The 21,807-nt window shown below is 39.1% G+C and overlaps 1 protein-coding gene across 2 annotated transcripts in view; it reads right to left on the reverse strand.

The window, feature by feature from the left end:
• The window catches only part of macrod1 (mono-ADP ribosylhydrolase 1), a 153,357-nt gene that overhangs the window by 64,441 nt on the left and 67,109 nt on the right, over positions 1-21,807 (reverse strand). For both annotated transcript variants that reach the window (XM_042493074.1, XM_042493076.1), the window contains exon 4: positions 2,379-2,408. In XM_042493074.1, coding sequence (XP_042349008.1) covers positions 2,379-2,408 — 30 coding nt within the window. The remainder of the gene's footprint in view (positions 1-2,378; positions 2,409-21,807) is intronic.

Here is a 21,807-nt window from a genome sequence, read left to right on the forward strand (position 1 = left end):
TCAGCAGATACATTTTTTTAAGTTTCACAACCCCAGCAAAAGGACTCGAATAACTATCAGTATTTGATCCATTCAGTCTAATAACATTTGAAAAGTCTATAAGAGCCACAAGATTAAAACATTTTATTACCATTCAAATTAACCGCACGCTAAACCAGAAGTAGCCGACTCAGTCAACAGAAGTTTCTAGTGCACTTGCTCTGTTGGCTCAATGATGTGGAAGAGGTGTCAATCATCATGGTAATTTCATGCCCTGGAAATGGAGCTATTTTATGGCTTCATGCGCATGATGAATGGGTTTTAGTCTCCAATGCTGTACCCGGGTCTTTTAATCAGGGTTCCTGCAGCTTAAGGCAAGTTAGATTTAAGACCAGTTTTCAAATAACCAAATTTGAAGGACAATTTAATTTTGCCCAAATGTTTTTTGTAACAAAGATAATTACTTTTACTTCCAGTGAAAAAATTAAGTTATTAACATCTAATGTTGAAAAAACAACCTTTTGTATTATTGTACTATAATATCATATTATCATTAAAGTATATATTTGGTTTACCAATAGAGATGGGAAATATCTTGCATTTCTGTACAGTTATCTTGGTGATTCTGCGTGTCTCAATTTGCATGTTAGATCCCACTGCTTGGATTCCCATCATCACAAGTTTAAGAAAAGGAATTAATTAAATAATTTCACAATAAATATAGATGTTACCAATTATTGTGAGATCCCTTACTTCCCATGTCTGAAAATGTTTTAAGACTTTTGAAAGATTAATTTAAATCAATTTAATACCACTTCAGGCCTTATTTTTCGATTGATGAATTAAATGCCTTTTAAGACTTTTTAAGGATCTTTGGAAACCCTGCTTAATACATCCATGGTCAATGCCTGATGGTAAAATGTGCTGCTGTAAGCTAGCTATTAAGCTCACGTTAGCATCTGCATAATTGTTTGTTGTAACAAATGATTACAGAATTAACCAATTAAAGAAACTGATGATTTATATCCGACAACAGTACAGTAGTGAAAAATACATGTATATTTGTAAAGTGTTTTGGTGTTTACAGCAGCAGTCGGCCAACCATTAATGAGCACTATCAAACACTCCACAATCAACTCTTGACCATTATGAGTGCACAATCAGGGTGCACCGCATTTTGTCATACTTCTTAGTGTGTATGCACTCATGCACTTAAAGTATGAGAACAGATGATTTGAGCATATGAGTCTGATGCATACGCCCATTCACAGCCTCTCTAGAAACCATCTGTCTTTGTAGAGCCATCAGAGACTTCAGGACGACATCAAAAGACGCTGTAGAGCTCAAAGTGCTTGGATGCATGTAGTGTGTGTGTGTGGAGCCACAAGAAACAAGAGTGTGCAGTCCATTTTTATGGCTTGAGGCTCAGCTGGTGTATATCAGAAAGGGTGGAGCCCGTGTGTGTGTGTGTGTGTGTGTGTGTGTGTGTGTGTGTGTGTGTGAGCGTACATGTGTGCGGACACCGAGGACTTACTGCTTCCACAGTACACTTCAGGCAAGTAAATACACTGTCAGAAGCAGGCAAATGTGCTGTGATAGACTCACATATGACTGCACATGCACGCATACAGGTGTGCCACTGGATATGTCACCATGGAGACTGGAAAGTAAAAACACGTGCACACACTCACACATGCACACAAATATACAAATTGGAAGGTTAAAAATGGCAGTTTAAGCGAGCTAGTCTAAAAGGCAAAAGCTGTTTGCCTAAATGAAGAAGAAAACAACCACAGGCAAACACGCCAGCACCCAAATTTGCAAGCATTAACAAACACACACACACAGGTGGAGAGGAGAGTGTGTGTACATGTTTTACTGATTGCGGCTGCCGCATTAGCTGTACAGATTTATTACGTATCGATTAGGCGTGGACGTCCGACATCACACGCTCGCAGCAAAGCACTGAGTCAACAATACCCTGAAAAATGACTGTTTATATCCACAGCACTCCACACCCATAAATTATGAACTATCGACTTTGCACCTGCGCTCACATACATACACACACACACACACACACAGACAGACACACACAGCGCGGCATGCAAACGCATCTTGAACACCTGCCACAACAAAGAGCTACCTGCTACCAAACACAAAGAGAAATACAGACAGACACACTCACACACAAAAAAACACTCACACATACACACTCCATTTGGCTGGTACGCTGCACTGCATCATCTGATTAAAAGCACGACATTTTAAATTATTTGGTGTCCAGAGAGGGCTATTTGCACCACAAAGCTGCACTATTAATAACAACTGATGCATACAAGTATCTTGGCAAGCAAACACAAACACACAACCAACGGATCAGACAGGTTGTGACTTACCTCCACCTCCACCGAGCAGAGTCTTGTTGGCTGAAACAGAGAAGAGAAAGAGGGAATATTCATGAAACAAGCAACTAGAGCTGACATAAACAAACATCAAATCAACTGGTGGATGCTCGGAAAATTATTCAAAATGTAGCACTGAAGCTAGGCTAAACTAGTAGTTGTGATTTTTTGTTTGCAACATAGAAGAACATCACTTTCTCACAACATCCAGCCTGTGTAAAATTATTATTATAAAGCTGAAAATATTATTAAATTAATTATTTGAACAGATATTTTGAAAACCGATTAAGTCGGTTGTAAAGCAACAAGTAAAAATCCCCTGGTTCAAGCTCTTCCAATGTGAGGATTTTTTGTTTTTTATATCTCTGTACACTAAATATCTAGTGGGCAGAATATGTGCAAATATCACCCTGGGCTCTCAGAACTCGTGATGAATTTTTTTTCAATAAGTTTTGAATTGAACAAAAAAATCAACAGTTTAAAGTTGTAGTTGGTAACTTTTTTCACAATTGCTTGAACTGTCACTATATTCACACACAACTAAATAAAAAAATCATATTCCTCTGCCCACGCTATTGTCTTGTAGCACTGTAGCATTTCTCTAAGATTTTATGAATTATTCTATTTGATTTATTTATATATATATATTTCGAATTATCATATTAATTTTCATGACAATAATTAGATAAGAAAATCAAATCAAATAAATATCAAATAAAAATCAAATACAAATCAACACACTCATATATGAGTGCGTTGTATTATGTAATGTTTTTAATATATATAATTATCATTATCATTACTACTACCAGTATGCTCATTATCACTTATTTTCTACTGTCTCTTCATTGCATTTATTTATTTATTTACTTATCTATTTATTATTTCTTAATATTACTGTGATTCTGCCTGTGGTAAAAATCTGGTAAAAATCTTTGAAGCCAAAATCGTTGTTGTTGCATTTGTGGATATAATCAATTACACCTGTGAAGATTTCGTTATGTTATTGCCAGTGCACACGCCGAAGAAGGGCGTCTGGCCCGAAACGTCCGTGCTGCAGTAAAAGATGCTTTAATTTGAGTGCTGTCCTATTTTGACTGTTTAGATAATTAGATGAGCACATTGATATCGGGGTCATATCTGTCCATTCAAATTATGAAGCTACAGCCAGCAGAAATCACTGAGCTTGGCAAAAAAAAAAAATGGATAGAGGGAGAAACAGTTATCCACCTACCAGCACCATTAATGCTCACTGATTAATAACTAACACTAATTAAAAACTAAATAATCCCTCTCATGTACCTCATTCAGAATAAAGTGACAGTTTCAGCAAATGTAACACTTTTTTTGAATTACATTTAGCTTTAATATATAATGAAAATGCATAATGCAGCTAAATAACAACTAATACAAAATTCAGTGCTGAACACAGCTGATCTCATGGTTATTTTTGGTGTTTTAACTGCTTGTTTGCAACAGAGAAATGGTTATTTTGCTCCTTTTAATCAGTGAAAAACACTCTTTTGTCGTCTTAGACAAAGATTGGGCTCTGCCGTAACATGACCTTTCACAGGAGTGTTAATAAATACAGTGATGAGGTGTCATATTGTGTTTTTTACAGTTGAGTTCAGAGTGTTTCTTCATTTGCACAGTGTGGGTGTGATGTTCAGAAACTCTGATCTCCAAAGACTTAATGAAGTTTTACATCTAATTAGGCAAACTTTTGTGTACTAAAATTACTTTTCCATATATTCACTTGCTGGAGGGGGAAAAATGTCTCCATATTTGTCCTTCAGAACGTAATTTGTTATTGGTGTCAGCATTTCTCAACAAGAGTGCTCCTCAATCCAAGTCCTCGGGGCTCGCGGTGCTGCTGGGTTTGCCAACCGGCGAGTTAATTGCATTCACCTGGCATTGCAGGTGTAACTCAGTCCCTGATTAGACGGGTAGAATGAGAACCAGCAGGCTCCAAATCCCGTCAATGAGGAGCGAGAAGCATTGCACAATCAAAACGAGTAGCTTCACTGCCTGCGAAGCTAATGAATAAACTCATGCTGAGGCTACAGTCCAAAGGAAAATAAACAACTCTGTGAGAAGAAACAGGCAGCCGATATGGTTCAATTTGTCTTTTAGTTCTGCAAAAGTCAATCATACAGCAACTTTCTACCTGGATAACAAGGAGGTGATTGTAGCTTAAATACAATAACAATATAATGAGCTCCTTTTTTTCCAGCAAGGCAAGAAGAGATTTAATGCTAGCAGCCTGGCTGACCGCTGAGTCCCAAATCATTACCTTCCCTACTTGAATCAAGTCGCTGCACATGTTTAAAGAGTGTAAATTGCTGGCTGGGTGATAAGGCTGGCTGCGTCTGCTCCTGACATATGCGATATCCAAGTGTTTTTCTCACCCACATATCTATAAACGTGTGGAGTCAGCAGTGCTAGCCCGAGGACATCTGCAGGCCTCCCAGAAAACTCAAACCTGACCGTAAACTCATAAAAATCATGTTTTCCAATGCTTTCCCTACTCGTGGATAAAATTTTGGTTGCTGTGACTATGTTAGGAAAATCTGATAAGCACATAATCTCTCTGCGAGGGACAGTTACAAAGTTACGTCAGAACGAAACACACAGGGGATGTCTCTCATTTTAGTTACTCTTTGCCAGTAGGCATCGAGCCAATTGTACTCAGACAGTGAATCAGGCAACTTTAAAGAGGGAGGCAAAGAGACTAAATCCCACAGCTGTCTCTCTCTCTCAAGAATCCTCTATACTCCTCAACATTTTCACCATCCCCACTGCCTCTTCAGTGGTAAATCCCATTTAATTTCAGCCTTTAAACACACTATACTTCTCTGTCTGTCTCACTAACATCTCCCAAAGTGAACATCTCCCCTCTCTAATTTGAAAATGTGCTGCTCCGTACACCTCGAACTGAGAGAAAGGAAGTTATATAATGTGACAGTATGAGACAATTTCAGGTGCACAGCTTGTTTAAGAGCTGATAGATCTTATGGTGAAATGAAATAAAGCTCACTCAGATGTAAAAGTGCAGACAAATAAAATGTCTCCATTAAATCCTCCATTCAGCCTCTGTTGATTAGCTGCAGGCTGTACATAAGAGTAATATCACGTACTTGTTAATACACTGCCATGTTGACTAACATGCCCAAGGGCGTATAAGTAGCTATATATCGAAGTGGGGAAAGAAAGACAAAAAATATGCTGCTCTGACATGGCACTGTACCTAAACCATAGTTACCAGTGCCATTTGTGGTGGAGTCCACTGGTGACAATCAGCACCAGGATGAACCAGCTATTTGTAAATCAATCACCACTCTAGGTCAGTAAACTCCTTCCTTAGTTCTCAGTTATTAACTAGTGATCTTCTAGTGATTTGCACCATTTGGACATTTCTTAGCTAAGACTTAATAATGTGTGAATCAGTTGCTTGGAAACATCTGTCAAAAGAAATAAAGCATCTACACAGTAAGTCACAGAGCTGTTACAAGGCTATAATATAACCTCAAGTTAAACGTTACATGGGTCAAAACAATATATCAAACATAACCTATATAAACCTATATAAATGTATGCATGAGTTCATTTGATTTATAGCTACTTTCATGGACAAGTGTGTGTGTTTTAACCCTAACCCTAACCCTAACCCTTATTATTCATATTATACAGTTTAAAATGAGTGCGATATATACCAAAATGCTAACAGTATGTTTCCATTAAATGAATGCTTTTCCCACCAAATTTTAATTTGTATATCAGTTACTCACCCCGGGTTACCTTAAATTTGCATTAACAAGAGCAAAACTGTATTAAAACATCCGTTTAAGAACTGTAACATAAGTCATGCAGTATAATCCATGTCTCATTTAACCAGTCGTATGATCAGTACTTCCCAGGCAGAGGGACTTCTCTTACCTAAAACTTAAAATAAAAGTAAATCTTATGCTCTCTCTTTAAAGCCAGACTCCATTAAAAAAAAAACCCAGTAATTTTACCTCCCTGAGCACAGGAGTTGCTGGTCTTCCACTGTCTTGATCAGTTAGTTTGTGTTATTGTGTGACTTTGGTGTTTAAAAGGGTTAGTTTGATTTCACCAAAGTTACACAATAACACAAACAAACTACAGATCATGGCATGAGTAAACCAGTGGCTCCTGTGTTCAGCGAGGTAAAATTACTGTTTTGTCAGTGGAGCCTGGCTTAGATGAGAGCATAGATACATTTTGGAAAGGGCTGTCTGTTTGGGAAGTACTGAGCATACAACTGGATAAATTAGACTTGAATTATACTGCAAGAGTTTTGTAAGAGTTTGTAAACAGATGTTTTGATATAGTTTGGCTGTTGTTAAATGCAGACCCCTAAAACTTCAATTAATCAAGAATTTTTGGATTATTTTATCAAGGCAGGTATAGAATTCTTTACAAATTGAACGTAACATAGATTGAGTATCTGATATAAAACTGGTCATTTGGGGAGTGACAGTCCTCTAAGTGAAATTATATTAGCATTACATTTGGGAATTTTAAATATTTTGGGTTATTATTGTGAAATGTTTCTCAAAGAAGTATTTTGACTGCTGAAAAGATGGCCTTTTAATACCTACAACTACCAGAATGCAATGCACTGTACCAAACTAATAAATGCTTGCTGGTGGGTGACGTGATGCAAAGTTGTATGTGTGAAACAATGGCGGTCCAGCCAGCAAGACACAATTTCTAATTAAAGTTAAATAATGAGATAAAACATATTTCTGAGAACATTTGAGGCAACAGAATGTGCAACTCGGTATCAGAATCTTGGCTGATATTTGATCAGCACTGCTTAGTTTTAGTGATATCTCGGAAATGGTTAGATGGGGGACGTGTACCACAGTTAATTCACACATACTACTCACATTGTTTTGATATGAAGCTGGTTGAAAATTGGCAGAGTATCACTTTAATATCTTCCAAGATTACATCATTATTAAAGAGCCTTTTAATCAAGTGTAAAGTCAAACATTTGAACAGCTGGGATGCTTGCTGGGAGTTGTTGGCTTTCCATTTGGCTCAACATGCCACCAGAGTGGTGGGGAGATGTTTTTTATTGAACACCCTTTGCAATTTTACCTCCAGCACTGAATTTAACGGTTTAACTTTCTCATGTAAATTTTGAGCAGATGACAGATGTCATATGGGACCAGCGGTTGCCTCGCACTCAGTAAAGAGACTAAAAGGTTGTCACAGTTGGACCAGGTGGATAAATCCTGGCCAGAAAAACAGCACTAAGGGGTTCCTTCAGTGCACTTTAAATGAAAAATATGCCCGCGGATGCTTTTACTGTTATGTGCCAGTTTATGATGTTTAATGCATTTCAGGATTTATCTTGTGGAAATTTATTTTAAGCACCTGCTTTCCTGCTCCCTGTCGGGTCTACGTCTGTGTCAGTTGATGTCCGACATTTGCCATAATGTCATCGTAATAAAGCCCGATGAACACATTCACACAGCGATGGTGAAATTCCTCCACTCAAAACACAACATGTTTTATGGCTGTATTGCCTTCTGGATTACCGAGGGTGCCTTCGGTATAGAAATCTGTATCTCTGTCTCCTCGGCGATGGATTTCTCTCAGTAAAACTGATGAACGTTAGCTGCAAAATGGTGTACAAATAGAAATCTCTCTCTCTCCGTCTAAGGGACTGACACCAAAGCCTGGCTGTAACTGATGTTTTAGATTGCTGAAATCTTTTTTCGGCAATCACAATCCATTGTAGCTGCTGGAAGTGTCTCAGTGAGAGGTGATACCATCTGTGTTTGGACAGTTATCAGAAATAAGGACAATATAGCACCAAATGTTACCAAAATGGCCCCAGAAACCCAAAACATTGCCAGCCGAGTAGTATCCGGTGGTGATGCCTTGCAGTGAAATACAATACAGAAAGTTGAGTTTGAGTAACAGATTAATGAGGTTTTGTCAAATGCAGAACACTGCTCTGCAATGTATAAGACTATAAGGCAGGAAGGAAGGTAAACAATAGAAAGACAGCTCTCTCCACAAGGTAATCTTTTAGGAATATGTGCATAAATGCTGTTGACTGATTTAGCAATTTTTTTTTTGAATTGTTCTTCACTGTCACTTTTAATGTGTAAAACTGAGTGCAACATCATGAATGCCCATGAGGAGAAACTGTCTGAAAGTGTGCAAAGTTGTGTGGCCTCATAAATCAACACAACTAAGGTGTTTTCAAACCGGAGAAACTTTTTCATACTTCTAAGAACTGCCTCCTTATTGTGTCTGCACCGTAAGAACTAAAAACGATCACAGGTCTTATAACACTGTTTTGAGGGACTTTTTAGTTCTTATTTCAGAGAAGTTACTCTCCCAGCACAAGAGGAACGTTGAGTCATGGAAATGTGCACCAATTGTTCAAACACATGGCACCATTTTTAAAAACCTGTTTACCTGGTAAATATACACATATAGACGAATGGTGTAGTCTAGGCTTTACTGAGCATGTATGCAACGTAGAGGAAAAAATCAGGATTTTGACTTGTGAAAGAGATAGCCAGCTTACGTCACCACAGCGTTCCTATTGAAGGTGCAAATGCATCCCAAAAACAATGAACTTATGCCTTCAGACATGGACAGACAATACGCTGTTTGAAGCACACTGCACCCTTTAAGAAGTGATTTAAGGTCCTTGCCACCCAAGCAGAGGATAAGATAAACTTTGGTTACTTAAATTTCTAGATATTTCTGTGTCATGGTTGAATATGGGTGAATATTATCTCTGGACTACATTATTTCAAGTAACATTTTAATACAGTAATTTATAATAAGTTTGTTTTGGGGTTTTTTTGGTCAGCATGTCTATATTGCTATGAATTGTAAGTAATTAAACCTGCGAAGTCCGGGTAAGTCTGCACCCCAAGCAGACTTTCTGGAAGTCTGCAGAAAGTCTGCTTTAGGGTCCTTGCGGACTGGATGAAATGTGGATTTGGACAGCCCTCAGCACTCAATAACCTCCTGTGAATGTGCCTGCGAAGTCTGCCGATCTGCAATTGCTGTGAAGTGGAGACATTTGAATTCAGCCCTATAGGCACTGGTTAGATGGAGCAAAGTTTACTAAATTTACACATATTATCCACATTGTTGTGATACAAAGCTGGATAAAAAAATCAGTACAGTATCCCATAAACAATTCTCTTTTCTCTGTCTTCACTTCACTGCAGCGTCTTAGAACATTCATCAGACACTAATGAAGGATTGTTTGCTTACCATCCTTGTAGCGTTACAATAAGCATTTGCTATAGCAGGTACGAAAAACAATATAGATGTTCTTGATTTTACAATCACACACGTGGTCGGCTGCCCATGCAGTTCAGAAGCTATAATCCAACATACTATTTTATATTTTATTCTGCCTTTCAAAGAAGGTGCACCAAGTTCAAATTCAAGTTCAACTTTTACCTTCCCTGTTACAAGCACGGAATAAATTTTTATTGCACCTCCCCATTTTAAATTCATCTCGCCTGTAATCTTTATTCATGGGATTATATAATTATTAAAATGGTATTATATAAGATACAATAGACCTGTGATAAATTATCAATGATCCCATGTAAAAACGCTGTTCTCTGTCTAGATACATAGGCGCTTGAGACAGAAGCAGCCTCGGAGCCCTGTGGGGGAACAAAGGCATCAAAGCAACCAAAATACTCATGTGTATGCACAATCATGCAGTTGCAAAGACGTGGTCACACACACTCGCAGAGGGGTGTGAACACTACGCGCACATACGCCATACTTGCCAGCAGTCACACGTACACACACACATACAAATGCAGACAGTCGCGTTTCAGAGTTTGAGTAACCATGGCGACGGCAAAGCCCAAAGGTTTGTTACTGAAACCTAGTTAATTATAGAGAGAGAGAGAGTAATGTCGATACTCGAGGGAAAGTGTTTCACCATCTGTTAAAACCAACATGTACCCTCTACCCTATTGAGTGTAACTGTGTGTGTGTGTGTGTGTGTGTGAGTGTGTGTGTGTGTGTGTGTCCATGGTTGCTGCATGGGTAAAAACAAACACACACAGCACATACTCCTGTGGTGCCCAGATGGAGGCTAACAGTTTCTTTATCTTATTGGTATTAGATGTCTAATTGGAGTAGCTAATAGTGAGCAGCTAAATAAAGCGTGCTAGCATCTTCTGCCGAGACGCACCAATTATCGGAGTGGGGAAGGGGATAAGGGTGATAAGTTATACAACTAGAACGAGTGAGAGAGAAGGGGGGCAGGAGGGAGGGTAAGTTGACAGGGAGGGGAGTGGAGGAGGAGAGTACGAGGTGTCAGGGGATGGAGAGGGAGAGGGAGGGAGGGGTGACGAAGAGTGAGTGAGAGAGACAGAGACAAAGTGAAAGAGAGTTGAGGGTGGAGAAGGGAGACGCAGGACTAAATTTGCCGGGAACATAAAACAACAAGATGGAGTGTACTTCTTCTTTCTTGGGAGTAAGTAATCACACGCTGGGTGGGGGGGGGTGGGGGGGGGGGGTGGGGGTTGGGGGGGATAGAGAGAGGCTGGATAGATTGATGCATCAGTGAAGGACAAGAGCTAAACGCTTAAAACCTGGCGAGACAGAGAAGGAAGAAGTTGAGACGAAAGAGAGGGCGGAAGCACTCATTTGCTGTTTGGCTCAGAGTAAAAATTGATCTTTGACCACCTGTGTGTGTCTGTGTGTGTGTGTGTGTGTGTGTGTGGGGATTGTGTTAAAAGTCAGTGGTGATGATGATGATGATGATGATGATGATGACAACAGGCTCTGCTTTGCGTGAAGCGCTGTGTTAAACCTGTCTTCTGCCTTTGCTTTCTGTGGCCCTCCATCTTATTTTTCTTTCTCTGCTCTCCGCGCCCTCTCCCCCTTTATTCCCCAGGCCCCAGTGCAACCTGTTTGTGTATTCCTCCCTCTCCCGCTTCCCTCTCCACCCCTCGCTCCCTCTCTCCCCTACCCACTTGTCCTAACCACCATTATACCTCTTTCAGGCATTTAATTTCTAGCCATCATTTAGTTGCTCCACTTGAGAATGCCAATCAATTTGCTGGCGTCCTTATGGAAAAAAAAGGACAAAGCTACTTATACAGTGGGAGATAAAAGCAGACGCTGTGCTAAACCTTCATCTGAGATTAAATGAGATTAAAGCACGGGTAAATTGATCCTTAGGATGAAATAAGACATCACTTTTTCAGCACAGGAAGGTTAAAAGAAGAAAACCTCCAAGAATTTAGAAATCACCAAGATGAAAGAATGTACTGTATTTATTAAGCAGTTAAAGAGAGTTAACATGTAAAAAAAGAGTTTTTCCCAGAAAGATCAACGTAAAAATGCTTAATTTCCGCGGGGGGGGGGGGGGGGGGGGGGGGGGGGGGGGTCATTACAGCATACTATCACGATATTTTTGCATGGCAATATCGTATCACACAGGGACGCCAAGTATCAATTATTTTATTACATAAATTATTAATATTACATATTTAAATTCAGTCTTTTTGTGAGGATAATCAAATGAATTGCTTTTTCAGTCAGCTAGATACATTTTGTTGCAATAAAAACAACCCAAGTGAGATGAACAGACAGAAAACTTAATATTTTACGATAAAACAGATGTTGATAAAGTTTTCCTTTGGAGCATACATGTGAGTGCAATGCTTAGCTAATTTAAGATAGCAATTAATATTCTATCACGACGTAAGTATCGTGATATATCGTATCGTGGGGCCCAGTGGCGTTGTTAGGTCTGGTATTATATATGTTTCAAAAATAAGAATCAGCCTAACAATAAAACAATTTCCCGGATCTAATAATCTGCCATTCTGTTTATACTTGTACGTGAAAATATTTGTAGTTACACTAGTTACACTACCACTTTTAACATAAGCACATACATTAAACTACTAGTCAGTAATTATTTTGTCTAATTACAAACAACTACTAATATTTTTTATGTCACAATTTATAATTAATCTTCTGGAATGTAAAATAAAAACACATTTTATAAATAATTTATAAATTATGTCTCAGTGTATTAAAAAGCATATATACATTTATTTATTTGGAAAGGTGATGATTCCCAGCCCAGTTAATATCTGACAGGCTAATGAGATGATTTAAAAAATACCCTTAGTCTCTCAATTTTCTCTCAGTTTTCTCAACGTTCTAGTTTGCATTTGTGTTTTATCAGCTTTCCATGGACCTTCAGCAAATGTAGCCCCAGAGTCTCACTGTGAATGTGCTTTTCTTATTACCCGCCATGATATAAAAGACCCAGGTTTAACCTTAAGGCTGTGAATTTGACTTACAAAGACAATGCGGTGTACAGAGAAAAACACTTTTTATCTTAACAACACAAATATCTCGTCATATTTCACTCTGCGGTGATGCTCTTCGAGGATTTAACAAAACAACCTACAGCGAAATATCTATTTTAGCTGAGCTGGTGTGAAAGTACATTTTTTACATTGACGTGCTGATTGCTGGTAATTACCTTAGCATTCTTACCTTGCCTTCACACCTGAAGAGAAAATATGGCACAAAGCAGCTCACGTTAACCGATGCTCAGACAGATAACAGCAGAGAGATCTCAATCACCTTAGAAACATGAGAAAGTCGACCAGAGGTCAACTTTATGTAAATGAGCAGTGAGATGGTGGACTAATGACCAACTGATGCGTCGATGTATGAAGTTAATGTTCTCTCGCTGTAAACCCTTCTCTGACCACAGCTTCTACAACAGCTGGCTATCATTTTTGTACTCTCTAAACAACTCCACAGTGTGAACAGAAACCTTAGGAGTAATCTCTATAAACAGATTGCTGCATATTTATGCAGAAATAGTTAACAAGACAACATTTTGGAAGCGTTCTGGTTTCCGTTTGTAGTCAAAGTACTATTGACAAACCAAGTTTCAGCAGCAGGTAAACAGTCCGTGTGGAGAACAAAAGAGGCAAAGAGCACTTGCTAAAAGGCAATCTTAGAAACCCATCGACTAAAGTCTGACTACAATTTAGCTTTCAATTAGCTTTTTTTCAAATGCATCTGCATTCAGATATCTGTTCATAGAGCTTATTGTGCCTTCCGCTCCAACTCCATTCTCACTTCTCAAGTTGCTAATTGGACTGTAAAAAATGACCAGTGCACGGAAGAGGAAGTCTTGCCTCGGATATCCATTATCTGGCTAAACCAGAACCCCCTAAGTACTGGCTGTTATCCCCAGAGGCTAAATCATCATCAGACCAAAAACAATTGGGTTGCAAGGTGCCACATGAGAAACAAGTCAGTCAAAATGTATGAATCCAAATGGATGAATTATGATATTAGCAATAATTATTTGACAGAGAACGCCTTGGACATTTGATTTAAAACAATCGAAGGATTTCTTGTCCTTTTCTTTAAATGAAGCAATGCTGAAATGATTGGTGAAATAATTAAATATTAAAAGAAACTTATTTTGATCACTTATTTATTTTGTGTTTTAAGCATTTGGTGAGACCACTTAAGTAATTTAACAACCTAAATTAGAGCATTGTTGAATGTGTCATTTCATCAACTAAATAGTGATTTGATTTGATAATTTAATCAATAATAAGTTGTTTTACCCCCATAGACTCCAAGAATTCTTAAAGTTGTGTTTAACCTGGATGTAAATATATTGTCAGTTTATAGTTTGTTTCTAATGTTTTTTGTTTTTATTATTTTACAGAGGACTGTAAATTGAGAGTAAGCTGCATCTTTGTTTTCATAATTCAGCCTAAGGACATACTTGATTTCAAAGATATCAGAGGATATTAATTAGCAGGGCTACTCATGGAAGTTATTTAGAAATGTTTAACAACACTGAGGAGGTACACAACAAAGGTAACTCAGGTAACTCAGAGGCTTAGTAGCCACTCTTACACTAAGCAAGTCACATAGCACTGCACAGCTCTACTCAACTCAACTTGCTCTTTTTTTGGTTTTCCATTAGCAAAAGTTAAATATCGTAGCTGGCGCCTGGCTGGTAATTGTTTTGGTACCACCTTGGTCGAGGTGAGCTGAACCAGTACTAGAGGGTGGAGTTAAAACACTGCAGACCACTGATTGGTCAGAGAGAACTGTCAATAGTGCAACACATGACAGCCTGCACAAACCTGCTATTTTAAGCTACTGTCAACAGCAACCACAATTTTTGTTTCACTTAACCAAGTTTTTAAAAAGTCTGACTGCAAAACTACGCCATTGACAAAGTACACATTGCCATACACTGATCCATACATTCCTTTGTTTGTTTACTAAAAACAAAAAATTCAGTAAGTGTCGCGTTGAAGATGTCAGAGCAGTTTCATGCTATGGCAACCACCTGAGAGTCCCATCTATACTGAGGGGGTGCTATCTGTTGTGGAAAGCACAATACACAAAAGGACCTGGTGCTAAAAGTGAGTTGAGTTGCGCAAAACCATGGAGTGTATATGAGGCACAAGGGACGTCACTATGCAGACCTGCAGTGTCAATAGGTGGAGATCCCGCGTGCACTTCATACATAAAGCCCCACCCCTCCACTTGTGAACAAAGGGCTGGGTGTTTGTTTGATTTTTCTAAAGAGAGACTCCATCAGGATTTTATTAAATTGTTTCAATCACTGTATGTGTGTAGTAAATCCTAATATGGATACAATCAGTATCACAACGTAGCATAATGGTAGGTGATATCATTCTGTTGCCTGAAAGTCTAAGTATTTTGTATTTAAAAACATCAATGTAAGTTACTTTAATTGTGCAACACTAGTAAAATATGGGATGGTGTAACAAACTTGCAGGCTTGGCTGACCACACATCCAGATGTTCAACAAGTTAATTACGTTTCTAAACCTTTAACAACACAACAGGTAATACTGGATAATGGATTTATCAGCTTTCATTTGCAAGAACATACGAGAAGAACCTTTCAGAATGTGATCTAATCTGACCGACATGCAAATTTGTGAGAGTGGAGAGGTGCAAAGGTTGTACGTTGAGGATGAGGACAGGTGAAAAAGGCATCATTCTGTGGTGTGACTAGTTTAGCAGTCAGAGTGTGTTTGGTCAGGTGAATGTTACCACAGTATTTTACTGTATTTTACAGTATTTACTAATGTTTTGCATGTTTCTTGCTGGGAATCTGAAAAGATTGAGCGGCTAACATGCCTCTACCTACTTTTACTTAGACAATAATTGCCTGCGCAGGGCTATTAAACAGAAACCGTGAGGGACAACTAGACCATAAATTACAGTAATTTACCACAGACTCACTAATAGTTCCTGTAGGAATATGACTGCTATTTTTCATTATGTAAAAAAAAAGATTGGAAAATTATCCCCCATTATAGCAGTGTGCAATTAGCATCACTATCAGTTTTTGCATGATGGGGGGAAAATATTAGAATAGAAAGTGATGCAATATGACGATTTTACAATTAATGCACAAAGAGGATGTTATAACACTGCTGAGATAAATAAACACTTCCCAAAAATACAATTATAAATTGTTGTAAAACAAGACGAAGAATGAACGCTTCCTGGATGCAGGCTTAATACAGCATTATATTGTTCAGATGTTCATGTTACTGTGTCCATTATCATTTTACTTTTAAATAGAAAATTGTCTATATACAGCACCATGTGATTTGAGCAGTTTCTAGTAGAGAATGACCAAAACATCAGACTATATTACCTGCTAATATACTAATATGGTATAATACGAGTGGATATACGTAATGTATTTAGAAACAGTGATGCCATTATAGAGAGCACTGACAAGTTTGTAAAAATGTAAAATGTCACATATGGTCATATTTCTTAGAAAAACTATTTAAGTTTATGAAAAATATTTGTGTTCTCATTTTATGTATAAGTGAATATCAGCCAATATACACAATTTACCAATATTTTCTCTGCTTGTTTCAACTTTTAAATACTGATATAATTACCAAATTCAAAACATTCAGTATGGGCTAGGCTCTCGCTCCCCATGTAAAAGTGTTTTATTCAGATTGTGACTGCAAGTCTGACTGAGTGGCGCTTAATTGAATCAGACTCAGCCATCTCTGGAAGAGCGCCAGAGGGTGCTGGTGTCGCAGCTGCACCCGCAATGGGGGCCCCAAGGGGCCCACACGCAAGCCCTCTGCAGATGCAGCGTGTGCCGATAAGCTGTGCACATAAGAGTGTGTATACATATGTGTGTGTGTCTGGATGTAGTAAAGGTTTGCCAGTGTTTTGCACCCATGTTCCGCCAGTGAAAGCTACATTAAATATCACCATATATGCAGCACCCAAAAGGCTATGATGTGCTGCATCTTTTGTGAGAGAACTACCCAAAGGTAATACATGCAAATTAATTGTGAGCAGTGCCACTATAGGCAAATGAAAATCATTGGTCACAAAGTCTGAATGAAAACACATCAATATCCGTGCAACCAGTGCTGACTCTCAGTCGTTCGCTGAAAACAGACTCTCGAGGAACCTTGTCTGTGCAGTCCTGCACTGTAAAATAAGACTTTATTTTACTTTTAAATATAGGAAACCAATTGCTTTGAAAATGTAAATAAATGTAACTCTTTATTTATGTTTACATTGCATCTACTTGTTAAGTTTCCTTAAAATGTAGTTATATTTATGAAGTTGCTGCACTTTAAATAAAAATGACAAGTTTAATTAAATAAATCTTAAAGCAACTTCAGTAAACCAAGTTTTCTGTGCTATCTGTATTCTGCCGGTTGAAAACTGGTCGATCACATATGTATATTCTTAAACATGTAAACAAAACAGAACTTGCAGATCTTCTAACTTCATCATTGGCTAAATCCTCTTCGCGACGGTAAAGTTAAGTCAGGCTAACTTGGTTGACAGAAGTTGCTAACACTATGGAAGAACAAGGTAATTTCAATCAACATTTTTAAGTTGCAACAACTTCAGAAAATTAAGTAAAAGCAGATAAATCTTAAGTAAACTTGACAATTAGATATACAGTAAACATAAATTAAGATTAAAAGTTCTATTTACTTTCCCTCCAAGATTATTTCAAGTAAGATCAACTTGTCAGATTTTACAGTGCGATAGGTACAGCATGTCAGTGCCTGCATACTTTAATTAAAACTCCAACTGACTCTGACAGATAGAAACAAGCCTCTTTTCTACTTAAGTGTGAGAAAAATCTCCCTTTCCTTCCCTCAAGGACTGAAATCAACTCATTTTCCATCTAAAGGGCCCCCAAACTGGCTGCATGTAGGCGGCCCCAGAGCACCATGGCGCTTTGTGTGCGCGCGCGTGATTGTGTGTGTGTGCACCCTATAAGTGTGTGTGCACCTGTCAGTCTAATGCTTGGTGAGTTGTCGGTAATTGCTGGACCGTGGCGACCTGCTGAACCCCAGTAACGGAGCTCAGAGAGCGACTGTAAAGAGTACCCCCACCACCCTCTCTCTCTCTCTCTCTCTCTCTCTCTCTCTCTCACACACACACACACACACACACACACACACACACACACACACATAATAGACAGCAACAACACTGCGCGCAGCCTCGGCGCGAGACGAAGAGGAGGAGGAGGATAGAGCGTGCGCTGGAGGCGACACCTGTCAAGCCGTTACTAAACACAGTTGGTTTATTTTAAAAGACCGAGGTGCCCTCAAGACTTGCGGGATAAACCGAGGTGGAAATAGAGATTAGTCGCACCTATTGGCGCTGTTTTGCGCTCGGGGGGGAGAGACGCGGAGCCCTTTGAGAAAAGAGAAAGAAGGAGCAACGTTAACGTTATGACAAGCCGTTTTTGGAGTTGAAGTGGCGAAGTTGACGTAGGTTAGAGGGGAGCTGCGAGAACCGGGAGCGAGGAGATGGTGGAGAGGAAAAACGGGACTTTATCTGAGGTTAGTCTCTCTCTTTCTCTCTCTCTCTATCTCTCTCACACACACACACACACACACACAAACACACAGACACACACTCGCTCAAAACACATTAACCCACAGCAGAATGAAACAACAGGGTGGGAGATAACAAGTGCACATCGCGGAGCTCTGGTGCGGACACACCGAGCATTCTCCCCCGTCTCTTCGCCCGGCTGTGGAGGCTGCTGCTGGGACTTAACGGACCCGCGTAAATAGGCGATCTATTAAGTTAAGAGGATGATTTGACAAGGATGCTTTGAGGGTGGAAAGCCAGCAGCAGGAAAGAGGCAGAAAATGGAAAACAAAGGTATGATCTGCTTGATGACTGTGCATTCGTAGATGGAAAGGTTCATTCAGGTTATCATGTTTTTATTTCTTTTGGTGGTAGGTTTTTTTTTTTTTAGTCTTGTTGAAAAATATGTGCATGTTTATATCATTTGTGCAGCTACCTGCTTGGACCAAAAGAGAGAGAGAGAGAGAAAAAAAAGATTTAAACAGCAGTGCTTCAGAGAGTTACAGGCGGAGAGGGAGATTAAAGTGAGAGATTATACTTTGCAAAGAGATAGAATTCCCAGTTGCATGTTTTCTCTCATCTCTCCCATTGCTCTTTCCTGCTCCCTCCCTGCATCCCTCATGTGAGCAGTGTGGTTTTTCTGTGTATAATTGCTTGTGGTCTTTAGTGTGTGTGTGTGTGTGTGTGTGTGTCAGAGGGTCAATCTCTTAGTGGCCCCTTCCCACATGACAATATCTGCACCCCCAACTACTACTTCACACATATTGATGCTCCATGTTTTGCAGGGCATCAACTTGACTACAAAAAACAAAAAACAAAATGTTGCATCATTCAACTCTTTTCTGCAAAACTGGATGTAAACACCAACATACATCTGATTCTGCACATACACACACACGGATTAGCAGCAGTCATACGGGGCCATATTGAGACAGCAGATTAGAATGAGATTCTCGGGGCCAAAGCGGTACAGAACATGGGATTAAAGAAGAAAGGCAGAGATGGATGGATGGAGTGATGAACAAGGGAAAGAGCGTGAGAGGCAAAGGGACCAAAAGGGGGACAAGAGGAAAAAAAGAGAGAGAACATGAGATTAAAGTGTAATGTCCTAGAGAGAGAGAATCCAGGGCAAGTCATGCAGTTAGAGGGAACTGCACATTGGCAGAATGTGGAGAGAATAAAGAAGAGGAGAAGGCAGCAGACACTCTTTCTCTATCGCCTCCCTTTTGATCTCCTCTTATTCACCCATCCGACAGCAGGAGAGGAGCACTGCTTATATAACTCTTCATTTGAAACACAATAAACCAAGAAGGGGTTGGGGAAAAAAAAATCCCACAATAGGCGTTTTACAGATTGTTAAATTGCCAAACAAAATCTAAAAAAATAAAACATTCAGACATCGGTATCGTCCCTGAGCCTGAATGACAGTATTTTTTAATTTCCTGAAATCTGCTACAGGCATCAGTCATCCAAACAAGAGGCCCTGCGTTCACCTCAGAGGCGAATTTGGCTGCTTAAAATCGTCAGCACCTGTGTGAAGCTCAGCTGACCGAGCTTCTGTTAAGTTTTTCACAGCACATATGTCGAAAGATATGTTAGTGCCAATGCATTTAGCACAGCATGTGTCGGCTGTTAACACACTTGCAGACCCGCGGTGTGTGCAGTTCTTAATTGAGTCCAAAGAATCATTTCTGACAGATTAATCTCATCTGTAAGCAGCTTTTAGTCTGCTTGTATTGCTGACTTAGCTGTGCAATCAGTTTGCAGAAGCCAATGTGAGGCCAATATCACATTTTCAATAGCCCTATTTTGCAATTTAAAACAGTTTTGAAGTCCACATTCACAAGGTAAAGCAAATCTTACCAGAATGTCTTGATTAGGAGTCAAATGACAACAAAAAAAAAAAACCTGGATGTGACGAGCATAACGTGGGCTCGTCTGTAAAGTGAAGACTCATAGGTACCCACAGAACCCATTTTCATTCAGATATTTTGAAGTCAGAGGTCAAGGGACCGCTGTGAAATGGCCATACTGTTTTTAAATTGCCAAAATTGAACCTAAAATTGGAGCATTATTCAGCACTCTTCCTGTGAAGCTAGCATGACATGGTTAGTATCACTGGATTCCCGAGGTCTTCCACTTTCATATGCTACCAACATCATGACTCTAGCTTTAAAACTCAGCCTGGAACAGCCTCTTAAATACAGAAATGTCTGCCTGTGATTAGCACGATTAAAAAAAAATTTAAAAAGTGACAGCCCTACTTTTTAAACAAATCATTGTCAAATAAAGACAGTTGATCAACAAGTCAAACTATGATGCTGTAGGTATCCCTCCAGTGTCAGTTTTGGACTCTCAGTGACAGCATGTCGATTGATGCTTGTGACATGCCTAATGTCTTTTCAAAATAAACCTCAGTTTTCAAAGGAAATGCACAGTTATCGCTCATTAAATGCATACAGTCTCTTTTCAAAATGAGCTTATAGGTAAAAAAAAAAACTTCACATCATGGTTTGGCTTAACCTATTGACTGTATGGAGATAGCCAGAATGAGGTCACCCACTGGTTGGTAGATTATTGTTTTGAAGCCTTGTGTTCAGACTTTCAGCCATTGCCATCTTGTTTTTTTGGAGCCATAAGTGATCATGTTTGGATGAAAGGCTGGAGCTTTTGAGGAGAGAGGGCTGGATCTGACTCTTAGATTTTAGCGACTCCTTGCAGACAGTCTGTCATTGAGTTCTCATGAAAGTTGTAATTAGCTATAGAGACCAAAACCATGTTTTTCTTTTTTTTGTACCAAGCTGTAAGCGTGTTTATTTCTTCTGTAAAGTTGTGCATTTTAAAATGGATGCCTATAGGGATTTAGTCACTTTTGGAGTCAGCCTCAATTGGCCTCTACACGGCTTCATTTTTCAACCTCGGAGGTTGCCTCTTGGCTTAAAACAAGTACACAATGTAACGTCATGTGACATCAACAGCGTAGTACCTAACTCTAACCCACACATACTAGCACAACACATTGTTTTTAAAATAAATCGATTAAGTTTTGTTTTCAAATGGGATACGAACAGTGGTCTCCTGGGTGAAAGTCAGGAGTTTGTTTGACCCATCAGCCCACCCATGTGGACTTTCTTGCTCTTTATATTACAGAAGTTACTCAGCATGTCAAAAAATGCCACTACCAAGTCTGTTTCACACCACAGCTAAAGGGTGCCTTATTGTGTTTGTATGTGAAGTTGAGGGCCTTTGAACAATTGTTGGTATTTGACAAGTTGAGATTGAGACCAGGTGGATATTTAAACAAATAAGGTATTAGGTCTTCCTCAACTGAGTATAATCTTCCAAAGCAATAGCTGAGTGTAATGTAGGAGGACTCTATGTTTCTGATACTGAGGCTCAGTACTGAATCTCTACTGGCAGTTAAATGTGGCATGGATGCAGCTGATGAGATTTCCTAG

This window comes from Plectropomus leopardus, chromosome 9, assembly GCF_008729295.1.
Source record: "Plectropomus leopardus isolate mb chromosome 9, YSFRI_Pleo_2.0, whole genome shotgun sequence".
Lineage (NCBI taxonomy): Eukaryota > Metazoa > Chordata > Actinopteri > Perciformes > Serranidae > Plectropomus > Plectropomus leopardus.